Below are 14,991 nucleotides of genomic sequence, written 5' to 3'. Positions count from 1 at the left end.
TGCCTGTCCACACACCTATACAATGTCTTCACTCTAAGGACACCTAGAATCCACTTACTTTGCCACTGACCTCAAGTTAGTTAATTCTTACACAGCTGTTACCTCCTTTGTGATAAGTACCATACTTTGATTTACCTCCCAGTAGTATTAGTTCTATCCTCTTGGTTCTCATAGCCTCCTCCTCCTCCTTTTTTCTTATTTTTATTGTTTACACAATGACAGATGTCCCCTTTTACCTCCCCCTCTTGTTCATAGCATTCTTCAAATTCTTATATTATTGTGACTATTCATGTTTGATGAACAAATAAATAGGTGAATGAAAGAAAGAATAGATGGGGGAAAGGTATGGAGAATATGTATGCTCCGTAAATTTCATCTTATTGTGGAAACTGTAAAGAAGTGGGTAATTTTGATCCAATCATTCTCATAGGACTGACCTTGATTTCCTTGGGAATTAATGAGGAAGGAACATTTTCCCAACTAATCAGCATGTTTGGAGTGTTGGCTCTGTGTGCATAGCGCTAGAGTGAAGGAGAGACTGGAGAAAGTTTTGTAAGATATGCCCTCAGGAACTTGATTATCTTGCTTTTGAATGTCAGACTTTCAGTCAAGTTTTTTTAACCTCTTTCTACTTTTTCTTTTCTTTTATTTTTTGTTACCCCATTGACACCCTCCTCCCCATCTCCCCGCCCTGTCCCCAGCTTTGTTGTCCATGTCCATTGGTTATGCATACATGCATATAAGTTCTGTGGTTTATCTCTTCCCTCCCCTTCCCCCCTTCTTCTGGGGATTGTCAGTCTGTACCCTACTTCCATGTTTCTGGGTCTACCCTATTCCTCACACTGTTATGTGCATTATATTCCATAAATAAGTGAGATCATGTGGTATTTGTCTTTTTCTGCTTGGCTTGTTTCAGTCAAATTTATTTAAACTTACCGACATTTAACCAATGTGATTCGAAGTATAATTGAAAAACCTAAGTCTCCCTCCCCCTCCCATTATAAAGCTGTCGAAATCCAATGGGAAATAAACCTTTATCTTTAAAAGTATACTTTGAAGAAAAAAAAAGTTACAGAAGTACCATGTTGCAAATGATGATTTGGTCTAAAATCCACGGCTCTGGTGCCTGCAGTTTCAAGGGAGAGGTTTGGGGCCTGTTCTGCTTTCTTAATAGTTTCTTTTGTATAATAACATTGTCTCTCTCTCCATGCTCCCCTTGCTTTGTTTGCTTTTTTTTTTTTTAACATCCCAACCATGGTATTCATTTACCAATTTATTTGTTCAGCAAATATTTATTGAGCATTTTCTCTGGAAGATCTGGTTTAGGCACTAGGCATACAGCGGTAAATGAAAATGGTCTCTGCCCAGTACAAGTAAACAGGCAAACATGAGAAACATGTAAAATTGAAATACAGTATGACAGATGAAGTTATTGTGGGGTCAATAAGTATGTGGACATACCTACAAGACAGTGACTAAACGACCTGGGAGGACAGATAAGCCTCTCAAAGAAGAGATGAGCCCAGGTCAGTGTGGCTCAGTTGGTTGGAGCATCATCCTATACACCAAAAGGTGGCAGGTTCAATTCCCGGTCAGGACACATGCCCAGGTTTCAGGTTCAGTCCCCAGTCGGGGCGTGTATAGGAGGCAACTGATCGATGTTTCTCTCACTCTGTCTTTCTCCCCCTTCCTCTCTCTAAAGTCAACTTAAAAACAATTTTTAAAAAGGTGCAGTTCCCAAGAGGTCACTGGTTCAATTCTCAGTCAGGGCACATGCCCAGGTTGTGGGCCAAATACCCAGTGGGGGGCATCCATGAGGCGGCCATACATGTTCTCCCTCATCGATGTTTCTATCTCTCCCTCAAAAAAAATTAAGAAAAAAAATTAAAAAAAAAAAAAAAGACGTGCCATTCGGATTGGGAATTGAAGAATGTTAAGGAAGTGGTGACTGTAACAGGAAACAGCTCTTTACAGAGGAATAGGGGAGAGGGAAAAAAAAGCACTGTTTCAAAGGCTAATAAACTTAAGACATCTGAATCAAGGGGTAGGCAGTGTCTAGACATGAATGTGGTAAAGTAAATTGGAGTGAGATTCCAAATGGTGCCATATTTCATACCAAGAAGTTTGAGCTTTAACTTGTAATCATTTGAAGAATTTAAGCAGGAAAGGGACATTAGTGAGTGGGAAAAAAGAACTAATAGCTCTGTGCAAGGGTCTGTTAACCAAAAAAATAAAAGGCCAAAATGAAGGCAACAAGCCTTTGAGATCAGAGAATAGCTATTCAGGAAGCATTGATTCAGGTAAAAGCCCAAATAATGTTCCAATTAGGAGACAAAGTCAAAGGTATTTATGAGAAAGGGTAGGAGAACAATTACATCAATAGAAAGAAAATAGTTCTTTTGTTTTGTTTTTTAATCCTCACCCGGGCATATTTTTCCATTTATCTTCAGATAGAGCAGAAGGGGGAGAGGAACATCGATGTGAGAGAAACACATAGACTAGTTGCCTCCCGCACACCCCGACCAGGGCCTGGATGAACTATAACTGAGGCATGTGACCTTGACCAGAACTGAACCCGCGACTCTTTGGTCCATGGGCTAACGTTCTAACCACTGAGCCAAACCGGCCAGGGCTAGAGGGAAGATATTTCTATTGGTGCAGATAAGCTAACATAATGATGCTAGTTCCAAACAATGTTTTAATTTTCAGTCCCATAGTCATTAATTCGGTAGTCATAATATCTGTTTTCTTATCTTTTTGTTTTAATTTAAAATATTTTAAATGACAGCCCTGGCCAGTTTGGCTCAGCAGTTAGAGCATCGGCCTGCAGTCTAGAGAGACCTGGGTTCAGTTTCCGCTAAGGGCACATACCTCGGTTGCAGTTTGTCCCCAGCCCTGGTCGGTCGTGTGGGTGGCAGCCACTCGATGTGTCCCTTTCACGTCGATGTTTCTCTCTCTCTCTCTTCCTCTCTCTCCCTCCCACTCTATCTGAACAAAAAATGTCCTCGGGTGAGGATAAAAAAAAAAAATATATATATATATATATATATTTTTAAATTATAGGTAACATACCATATTACATTATTTTCAAGTGTACAACATAGTGATTAGACATTTATATAACTTACGATTTATGTAATTTATCATCCTGATAAGTTTATAATCATCTGGCACCATATATAGTTATTACAATATTATTGGCTATATTTGCAAACAGTTCTTCGGGGCACAGTGTTGCTTTAGGCCCAGTCCACAGGTGATTGTGCCCTGTTTTAATAGTCCATAGGTTTGAGGCATAAGACATGTAAGGCAGTTCCTCTGGGATGGCAGCTTAGGCTCCATTTTAAAGTGTCTCTCTTTATATAATTATTATTATTTATTATTTTTAATACTCACCCAAGGATATTTTTCCATTGATTTGTTTTTTTTTTTTAGATGGAGTGGGAGGGAGGGAGGAGAGAGAGAGAAAAGGAGAAACTTCGATATGAGAGAGACACATCAATTGGTTGCCTCCTGCATGACCCCAACTGGGGCTGGGATCAAACCCACAACCAAGATCCATGCCCTTGACCTGGAATTAAACCCATGACTCTGGTCTGCGGGCTGACGCTCTAACTTCTGAGCCACACCAGCTGGGACTGTCTATATTATTTTTTACAGGCCTTAAGGCAGGAAGAACATTTTAGGAGGTTCATGTCCTAATTCACATAATTACCTTCTGAGTCACGATCTCCTAGTAATAGGCCTCAGAATCTGTAGAATTAGTAAATGTCCCAGGTTATATGATCGAGGAAGTTGGGAAACTGAAAAACAGAGCATTGGACATAAGAGATGAGGTTTCTAGGTCCAGTTTTGCTACTGACTACATGAGCTTGTACAAATCTTTTAGTTTTTACATCTTGAAAATTGGGGGTTTTGGACTAAATAATTACTCTAATTATCTCCTAAAATTCTGTGCTTCTACACAAACAAAAAATTCAACTTTAATTGAGCTACTTAATTATAAGGACTACATTATTTTTCTTCTTCTGGGTATTATTGACCCTTTGTAGCAGAAGGATTTCCTACTCCCATTCAAGCATTTCTACTTTTCTCTACCTTAGTATGAATATATTTCCCACATTCTCCAAATTGCATTTGGATTATATTAAATCAAAACAGTCTTCTTTACCTTATGCCTGCTTTGTACCATACATAGCTTCTTGGTTTCTAAAAACATAACAATAACAGTTCTCTATTAATATACAATGAGCAGAAAAATTTTCATGTAAATATGCTAGAACCATAGGTAATTAAATAACGATTAAATTATATGATAACTGCAAGCTGCTAGGATTGCCCATCATTACATGTTACCCTCTCCAAAGAGTAGAGAGGTGCTTGTTGAATTCTGACTTCAATCACATATGGCCAGAGCAGGAATCAGATATGTAACTCGGGAGATGCCGCTTACTCTTTTCTTCCTACCTAGAGGTGAGAAATAGCACTCCCTAACTTATACATGTGATTGATGTAGGCTGGCTTGTATTTCTTCTCCCCTACAAATGTACCAACATTAAGTTGACCTGCTGCTTGCAGGAACCTGTGACCCACTCACTCATCATTAATTATTATCCCCATTTAAGAGAAGAAGAGGCAGATAGAGCCCATGGTATTGCATGCTGGCTTCATCACTTACTGAAGTTAAGCAAGTAATTTATCCTTTCAGTTTCTTCTTGTGAAATGAGTACTGTATCATCTGCCTTGCTGATACATTGTGAGGATTATTAGTGCCAAAGGGGTCTAACAGTATCTCATACCCTGTAGACTAGTCTACAAGGTCCTCTGTGTCTGAAGCAAGCTCTATGTATAAAACCTAGAGCAAATTAGATTCTCAGTGAATATTGAGCATAGTCGCTGAGGAATTAGTAAATGGTAATTGTTATGATTACATAAAGAAAAATAGTTTTACTTTAAAAAAAGGTAAAGTCTACATGTTGCATTTTTCAAAATTTCAATTGTTATTTCTCTGCAAGTAGATAAGTAGAATTGTTAAACATGAGGTAATTTATTCTACAACAGGGCAGAGAGTTGATGTAAACATAATAGATATGAAATGCTATGCTTTAAAAGCTTATTGGTTCCAACAAATTATGTTACCATATTCAGATGTTATATCATTGTCAATCAGATGTTCCATCCATCCATGTATCCATGTTGTAATATGGTACCTGCATGCATGGGTGGTTAAATCCCATGTACCATGTGCAGAAGGTTCTGTAATATCAGTACCTTCAGCTTCACTGAAGAGATTTGCCCTCCCTGTTTATTTTATTATTTGATTGATTCTTTGGTTTTATTTCAGGATTATACCTGTAATTATTAAGCATCTATTATGTAGCATTCTGTTATATTTATAGAATACCTGATGACTAGCCAGATGATCTAACTAATTAAGGTTTTTTGACTGTGGGATGCTATTCCTTATTTCTCTTTTGCAAGTCTGTGCTTTTTCTCCAAGTGATTTTGGTATTTTACATGCTTTTGTGCAGCTATAAAATGCAATGCAGGTAGTACTTGGAGTATTTTCTCCCACATTTTAAAATTATCTCTCTCAGTTACAGAGACCTAATAAAATAGGGGCCCTTATTACTGCATCTCTATAAGTAAATAGTATCTTTGCAGGCATATGGCTTATTTTGGTTTAACATTATGTGTGATGATTTAAAATTGGGGAAGTAAAAATGTTATGCTTGTTTGTAGAATTTCTATATTTGAAGTTGAAGTCATAACTTGATTTATGAGACTTTCTTCTATGTTCCCTTTTTTTTTTTAAGCTGACAACATCACAATTCACCCAGTCTCACTACCAACAATAATTCTGGGAGTCATCTCTTTGATTCTTTTAACTCCATAATCCTTTGATCTAAACAGTCCTTGATTCTACCTTTATAAACCATTCATTGTTTCTCTAGGTCATTCCATCTTCTCTCTTTCTACTGCCACTGTTCAAGATCAGGTGCCAGGTACTGTTCTCAGCTCTTTCCTGACTGATCTCCCTGCTTTCGGCTTGCCCTTCTCTTCACAATTGGTTGTTCTTAAGTGAAATTTGACTCTTTCCCTCTTCTTAAAACCTTTTAAAACTCCTTGTCAACCACAGGTTCAAATCCAAGGTTTTTAACACTACAATTATAAGTAATTCTTACTCAGTCTTTAAATCTCAACACAATACCTCCTTAAGGAGTTCCTGACCATCCTACCTCGGTTTATATTACCACTAAGAAAGAAGTGAAGAAAACCAACTTGTGTGTGGGTGAAATTTCCTCCTACTTAAGACTATAGTGACAGATGAAGTCAAGGTGTGTAACAGGTTTAAAGTTCCATTGCAGTAAAGGTTACTAACATCTGAAGAAAGAAGGTGCACTTTGAGAGGAGTATGATATATAGGGGTAACATATGGAAAAGCTGGGAGTCACAGGGTAAAGTTGGCAGTGCCAAAGCATTATTAGAGGTTTGCCCAGTTCTTGCTTATCCCTGTTGTGTAGATAAATGTATCAAACTGCCTGTGCCTGATGTCATTAAGCATTCTAATCACAATTAAGTCCCTTTGCTCAGTTTAGTAGATGGTAGGTTGCTTTATAGGAAGAAAAGCTGCTGTTTGTTCTCTTGGCTGTTAAATTTCTCGTTGTAGATTAATAAATTTTGGATTTATATACACCAGTTATTTTGTTTGTGTGATTCACATTTGGTGGTTATACTGTATAGTCGTATTTCTCCTTGAGCACACTGAATTCACTAAGATGTGGTACCTTGTACCCATTTCTTGGCAGCTAATCAGCCAGCTCCTTTGGTGACACCATCTATCATGATGTGCAACTCTTTATGCCTTCTTTGTTCAGATGGCTTGTACAAGCATTTTCCCTTAGGCTTCTGAAAATATTAAATTTAAATTATTTGGGTAAATAGATGAGCTACTGAGTAGTCTTTTAATGTAGTTGTGTATTCCTACAATGTTATAATCCATAGTTTTAATTACTAAGTACATTACTATAAATTTAACTTGAGTTTCAAGGAAAAAAATTTTAATTTACTCATAGTAAGTTAATGAATTTAGGGTTCAGAATTATATTGTACTCTCCCTTCCTGGACACCCAGAAAGCCATTTATTGAAAACCTACTGTGTTTCAGGCAGTGTACTGGGTTATGTTTAATATGTGACTTTAAAAAATATTCCTGCAAAGTATTTTTACAGATAAGTCAGAAACTCAAAAATGGTTAAGTAACTTCCATGGTTACAGCTAGGGAAATAGTAGAGTTGGGATTTGAACCCAGAGCTATTAAATTTCCTTCTCTTCAGGTGCAGAGCACTTGCCCAGCACATTTAATTATGTTTAAATAAAACATATATGTTTTAATAATTACTTCTAGACCATTTTTATATACCCGTGGAACTTGATTATATAGCTATGCTATATTTATTTTGGATATTTTTCTTGATTGAGGGTTTTTTTTTTTTTAAAGAAAAGTGTTGTGGATTTCATTGTTATTTACATTTAATTTTTACAGTTGATTTCTCTGAAATAAATTCTTGCCTAGTTATAATAACTTCCCAATTTCCTAAATTAATTTCTACAAAATTAGTTCATGCCAAGGGTTTCTTTATTCAACATTTGCTATTAAATATGTGACTTTTTTTTTTTAATTGTTCCAAATCTGCCCTTCCCCAAATGAAAATTCTGCCTGTTCAGCAGCAGCAGCAGAAGCTCTGCATTGTTTTCTGTTGGAAGTGTGAACTGAAGGGAACAGACATTCCCACTGCTTAGAGGGTGCACTAAGCTGTGATTTGCCCTTGTATTATTAACGGCACAATGTTTTTATGTTGCAGATGGCTGAGAGCTAGCAAGGAAAATTCAGGACCATGATGGCTCAGTTTCCCATAGCTGTGAATGGTAAGCAGCTTTGTGCTTGTAGGAAGATAAAGAAGTTATGGTTTGTTTTTTGTTGGTGGGGTGGGGGGATAGAGGTTAGAAAATATTATTTTGTGATATTTTTCTTTAAGCATATAAATGCAGAACTTAAAATATTCTTTTTGAAAATATTTGGGCCTGACCCTGGCCGGTTTGGCTCAGTGGTTGGAGCATCAGCCTGTGGACCAGAGAGTCCTGGGTTCAGTTCCCGCTAGGCCCTAGCAGCTAGGGGCACGTACCAAAAAAAAAAATATATATATATATATTTGGGCCTGGCCAGTGTGGTTCAGTGGATTGAGCATGGTCCATGGACTGAGAGGTCCAGGTTTTGGGCTTGATCCCTAGTAAGGGGCATGTAGGAGGCAGCCGATTGATGTATCTCTCTCACATTGATGTTTCTCTCTCTCCCCGCCCCCCTTCCTTCCTCTCTAAAAAAATCAATAAAAACATTTTTTAAAAAATAAAATGTTTGGGCAGTTTATTTCAAAATACTGCATAGATCTTCTGTTAGAATATTTTGCAGGAAATTCTGCAATTCAGTGTAAGCATGTTCTGCTGTATCATCTGGAATGCGTGCTTGCTTTAAACAGTTAAGAATAACTTAAAGCTGCCCAGCTGGTGTGGCTCAGTGGTTGAGCGTACCAAGAAGTTGCCAGTTCGATTTCCTGTCAGGGGACATGCCCAGGTTGTGGGCCCAATCCCTAGTGGGGGGCATGCACGAGGCAGCCAGTCATTATTCTCTTTCATAGATGTCTCTATCTCTCTCCCTCTTCCTTCCTCTCTCTCTAAAATCAATAAAGAAAAATTTAAAAAAATAATAACTTAAAGCCATATTGTGTTTAATGTATAAAACTGGAGGACAAAAAGCAGAGTGCCATAAGCTGAAGAATGTTAAAGGTGTTTTTGATAACATGAGATGATTATAAACTGATTAAGCCAATAAAGATTCATTTAGTAGTATGTATACATAAAAAATTAGTTTTTTTTCCCTTTTACACAGAATTATGTAGGTCAACACACATAATTGTTTTATAGGAATCATTTTAAAAGAAAATAATTAGTTTCAATTATAAAATGTTTTTAAAGATTTTTTTTTCCTGATTCTAGTTTTAATCCATTTCCCAAATACAAATTAACCACCCGTAATAAGTATTAAGTTACTGTATATGTCATTTAGAATTAATTGAGAACATGCATTATATTTTTAAAATCACTAAAGAAATCTGAAATGCTGAGTTCATAAGGAAATAGTGAGTCTAGTCAATAGTTCTTTAACATTTAAATTGAAAATAGTAATATTAAAGAACACTAGGAAAAAGAAGAATCACCAATAATTCTACCATCTTCACAAAGCAATTCTGTTTTAATGTTACAATAGATTTGATCAGTTACATCTTGTTTCAAACATATTCTCAGTTACTACATTGAAAATACATGTTGTATATCTAAAGTTTTAAGACTAGAATTGACTATGAGATTTAAATTCTGATGTGTGGTAGGATTCTGTCATTTAAAGATGTTCTTGAGATAATGGTTTTGTTTGTTTTTTGCCTTTTCAGAACTCTTACTTAAGGATTAATGTGAGCATTGCTCCTATTATGGAAGTAATGTGGGATTATAAAGATTATTTGATTCTATGGACAAAGTTTAAAAATTAAATAATTTCTTCTTCCATATGAGTGATAAACATAAGTTTAGAATCAGGATAATAATTGTAATACTAATGTGCTCTACCCAAATTTGAAAAATTCTATGCTCCATACAAAGGAATTTGCTTTTTAAAAAATTTATCTTTATTGTTGAAAGTATTACAGGTGCCTCCCCACCCCTTTTTCCCATTGACTCCCCTGCCCCCCTGCCTTGCCACACCATGTCTGTGGCCATTGATTATGCATATATGCATATTGAAAAGGAATTTGCATTAAACACAGTTTAGTTATAAACTTCAACAAGTTAAGTAGGTTTATAAATAAAATGAACATAAAAGAAAGCAGTACAGCAGGTCCTCAAATAATGTCCTTTCATTCAATGTTACAATGTTAATGAGGAATCAATTCCTACCCAGGACCACTGTGTGTGAAGTTTGCATGTTCTCCCCATGTTTAAGTGGATTTTTCCTGGGGATTCCAGTTCCTTCCCTCATCCCAAAGATGTGCATGTGAGGTGAATTGGGTGTCTAAATTGCCCCAGTCAGAGTGAGTGTGGGTGTATGTGAGTGGCCCTACAATGGAAGGGTGTCCTGTCCAGGGTGGGTCCCGCCTTGTGCCCTGAGCTCACAGGAGAGGCTCCAGCCATCTGGGCCCCTGAACTGGAATAATCCAGTTGGAAAAGAATTCTCTTACTTGTTTTTATTCATTTTTCTTAAATGTATATATAGCTCCACATTTATTTCAATGTTTAATGTTAGAAGTGTTTTGGGTCTTTATTTAGAAGTTTGATGACATTTTTGTGACCAGAAATATGCCATAGGGACTTAACTCTTATTTATATCAATTAGCCTATGGTAACATTGGTTTTGTTACACATCATTTCACTTGAAGTCACAGTGTCCAAGAATCCATTATTCATGTTAAGTGAGGATACACTGTGCATGCCCAGTCTTTCTTCATTTTGTTTCTTCCATTTCCTAAACATTTGTGTATCACTGTGTAGTTCATTGTATTATATATAAAAGAATAACATTCGAATCAGGTAAAATGTTTAATAACCAAAAAATTATTATTTAAAAAATTGTCCAAAATGTTGGACAGTTAATTTAGAAGTAGTATATAGGAATAGAGGTAGAATTTTTATTTATTTTTATTTTTTTATCTTTACCCGAGAACATTTTTCCATTTTTTTGTTCAGATAGAGTGGGAGAGAGGGAGAGAGGGAGAGAGGGAGAGAGGGAGAGAGGGAGAGAGAGAGAGAGAGAGAGAGAGAGAGAGAGAGAGAGAGAGAAACATCGACGTGAAAGGGACACATCGAGTGGTTGCTACCCACATGACCCAACCAGGGCCGGGGACAAACTGCAACAGAGGTACATACATACCCTTAGTGGGAACCGAACCCGGGTCTCTCCGGACCGCAGGCCAACGCTCTAACCGCTGAGCCAAACCAGCCAGGGCTAGAATTTTTTTTAAACTTCTGAAGAATTGATAGCAAATGTAGACTGTGGTAACCTCCTACTTAGTTTATAAAATAGCTAAAGATTGAACATAATCTTGTGTATATGTAATTTAAGTCCAATTTAGAGTTTAACATTTTATTGAAAGAAGCATCCATGTATAGCATAAAATCTTCAAAAGCAGTATTTGCTTCTCTAGTAAATCTTCAGTACATTATGTTAATTTTTTAATGCCCAGTACTATTGGATCTTGTCTTTGAAGTACCCTAGACCAAGCTGATTGTCAAAATGCTTCTGACGTGTTCTTCAAGTTTTGCCATGTCTGCTTTATCATCCTGAAACTAATAGACTTTTTAGACTTCTTTGGTTCTTACAGAGCTGCATTGTCTATTATAGTAGACACTAGCTACAAGTGACTATTTCAACTTCAATTAATAAAAAATAAAATTAAAAATTAATTTCCTTAGTCACACAGCATATTTCAAGTGCTCAAAGCCACACATGGAGTGGCTACTGTATTAGACAGTGCAGACACAGACCCCACCATGGTTCTTGTTTTCTCACCCTGTAAATTGAGGATACTGATATTACCTGATCAATAAGGTAATGGTAGGAGTCAGTGAGTTACTGCATATAAAGTACTTGAAGGATAGTCAGGGCTCAAGAAAGGTGAGCTGCTTCCATCTTTGTCACTATTTGTTGTCATATTTCACTGTGATCATTTTTCCATAGTCATATAGTAGTCAATTGGTCTATAGCCACACTGCTTGCCTTCCAAGTCACAGGAATCGTAACAGGTTAATTTATTTATTTTATAATAAACTGATAAACCAAGTAGGTTTTGTTTGTTTTTTACTGTGAATGTGGTATTTATTTAGAAAGTATGTAGGTTTACTATTTTAGGTTTTTAGTTTTTCAGTAGATCTGTCTTTATCTTTAAATCTGATTTAAAAACTTATCTTTAAGAGAGGATGTTTATAGATTAAAAATCCAATCACCCTGGCCAGTGTGCTCAGTGGATTGAGCATCATCCCATGGACGGAGAGGTCCCGGTTTGATTCCTGATAAGGGCACATGCCCAGGGTTGCAGGCTTGATCCCTGGTGGGGGGTGTGCAGGAGGCAGCTGATCGATGTGTCTCTCTCACATCGATGTTTCTATTTCTCTAAAGAATCATTAATAAAGAAAAAAATATTTTTTAATAAAAACATCCAGTCATTTAGGGCTAATAAATTTTTGTGTGTGTACAGAGTAAAGACTGTGACCTTGGCTTAGTAATACAGTGCTTAAGGCTAACAGTCATTACATGAAAGAATGTGTTTCTTTGGCTCTAAATATATATATTTTATTATTGAATTTATTGGGGTGCCATTGGTTAATAAAATAATGTAGGTTTCAGGTATACAATTCTACAAAACATCATCTGTATATTGTATTGCATTGTACTACCCAAAGTATAGTCTCCTTCTAAGTATTTGTTATATCAAATTCATCTTAGTGTTTTGAATTATAGTGGGCACCTACATTTTAGTGATATGCATTCCTGGAAACAGCTTTGTAAGGGAGATTTTTATATAATATAGGCAGCAAATATACCTGAGTTTATATACTAAACATATTTGATTTCTTATTGGTATGAGGTGAGTAAACTTGAAAAGGTGGTCAGAAGTAAAGTATAGATGGTTATTAGCCATGTTGAATGTATAGAGCTCTGAAGACCTTGCTCACAGGGCTGGGGTAACCATGTGTGAAGGTTAGACCACAAAATGATTTGTAAGTGACTTTTGTGTTTCCCCAAGTTCTGAACTTGCCTCTCATCTTGTTGTCTACTCCCTCTTTTATTCATTGACATGTTTATTCCTCAGTCACTTTTAAATGTTTGCTCAGTGCTGGGTACTCTCCTTTCCGGGAATAGAAAGGTAAACACACAAAGCTCCTGTTCTTCAAGGGCTGATAGTGGTATAGCACCTTTCTAAGTGCTCTGTGGAAGTATGGAGTAGTCTCTTGAGAATCTAGAGGAGGAAGCAATTAATATGACCTGCAGATATTAGAAACCTCCTAGAGGAAGTGACATCTGCCCTGGACCTTGGAAGATAAACTTTGAAATAGAATGAGGAGGGTGGGGGTTGTGAATGTCAGTCCAAGTAAAGGGAACACAGGTCACAGGATGTGAAAGAGGATGTTATGTATGTGGGATGTAAGGATTTACTTTTCTGGGATAGTGATATATTACCAGCATTCCTTTTATCCTAGGTTTTTGTTTTGTATTGCTTTTTTTCTCTTGTTATATATTAAATAAATTATTAGTAGTGTCACAATTAACATTTTTTCACTTATTTGTTATATAATCAGTGTTCAGAATTTTTTAAGGTACATTATTCCAAGGGAAAATTTGGTTGCTTTGACATATAAAACATATTCATATTTTTATACTTAAATATCAATTTAGATGCTTCTCCTTTACATTTTGTTACTTTTTTAAAATTCTCATTCCAGGACATTTTTTTTGCATTTATCTTCAGATAGAGCAGGAGGGAGAGAGAGGGGAAGAGAGAGAAACATCGATGTGAGAGAGACACATCGACTGGCTGCCACCCACACGACCCCATCCGGGGCTGGGACAAACTGCAATCGAGGTAGTCCCCTTAGTGGGAACTGAACCCGGAACTCTCTGGTCTGCAGGCCAATGCTCTAACCGCTGAGCCAAACCGGCCAGGGCTGTTACTTATTTTTAAGTGACAAAAATAACACTGCTAAACTAAAATAGATATCAAAGTACTCAGGGAGGTAATGTGGGGTAGTAATTAAGAGCACAAATGTGGAGTTATATTTTAAAGTACAAGAAAATTGTAGCTATAAATTATAAAAGTTGTATGGTATTAGGTAAGTTATTTAACCACCCTATGCTTCCATTTTTCCATCTATAATACATGTAAAATCTAGTCCATGGAGTCGCTGTACACATTAAATATGGCAGTATTAATATACTTAGCATGGTTACTGGCATAAAATAATACTCAGTAGATAGTAGTTGCTGCGGTGCACGCCCTGCAGCACCTGGTGGAGCAGCTCAAGCTGGAGGCCAGGCCGGCGTGGAGAGGATCAAGGTCTCAGGCTGCAGAGCCTAATAGTACTGCATGCAGAATGCCTGCAAGGATGCCCTGCTGGTCGGCGTCCCAGCGGGAAGCAACCCCTTCCGGGGGCCCAGATCCTGTGCTTTATTCTGAAGATTGTAGGAAAGAAGTTCGCTAAGGAATACTCAGGCGCAAAGTGACAATAGTAGTTGCTGCTTCTATTAAGTACTATTGCTCTGCTAATATTAGACTTTAAAAAAAAATGATAGAGAATGTTGTTTTCCTAAAATAACTGGTCAAGAGTTGAGAGCATTATGGTAAAGGGGGTTAAAAAAAGATCTGTATCTGAGAAGAGTGAGTTAGGTGGAATTAACTCATCTTTTAACAGGATAGAGTTGAAGGATATATGTATCATCCTTAGGAGAAAGAAAATTTGCCAGATACTGGAACATATAATTCACTTTGACAGCCAACAAGAGTTGCCTTTGGACACCACTGTTGGCTAGCTGTCTGGAGTTGGCTAGGAGGTAAAGGTGGTGCCGAATATTCTGCAGAGGGATAGAAAGAAGAGGGTGCAGTATACAACGCTGGTTTGTATAGGACAGTGGTTCTCAACCTGGCTGCACAAAAGAATCACCTGGAGAGATTTTTTAAAATGGCAAAGCTTGTATCTCATCCCACGGAGATTCCCATTTAATCAGTCTGTTGGAATAGCCTGTTTTCCCCCTAAAGCTCCCCAGGTGATTCAGCTAGGTGTTGAAAGCCTCCGGTGTAGGACATTAGCTAGTCAAATATTGCCTGGGACTTCATACATTTTTCTTACCACAATCCTAGGTAAGGATTAAAGGATGAAAAGGGTAAAGACC

At 37.1% G+C, this 14,991-nt stretch overlaps 1 protein-coding gene across 1 annotated transcript in view; it reads left to right on the top strand.

The window, feature by feature from the left end:
• The window catches only part of ITSN2 (intersectin 2), a 123,130-nt gene that overhangs the window by 14,902 nt on the left and 93,237 nt on the right, over positions 1-14,991 (top strand). The window contains exon 2 of the mRNA XM_036263503.1: positions 7,865-7,928. Within this exon, the coding sequence (XP_036119396.1) occupies positions 7,898-7,928 (31 nt within the window). The 5' untranslated portion in view covers positions 7,865-7,897. The remainder of the gene's footprint in view (positions 1-7,864; positions 7,929-14,991) is intronic.

The sequence above is a fragment of the Molossus molossus genome, unplaced genomic scaffold, assembly GCF_014108415.1.
Source record: "Molossus molossus isolate mMolMol1 unplaced genomic scaffold, mMolMol1.p scaffold_m16_p_15, whole genome shotgun sequence".
Lineage (NCBI taxonomy): Eukaryota > Metazoa > Chordata > Mammalia > Chiroptera > Molossidae > Molossus > Molossus molossus.
This window is presented reverse-complemented; position numbering and strand designations above follow the sequence as displayed.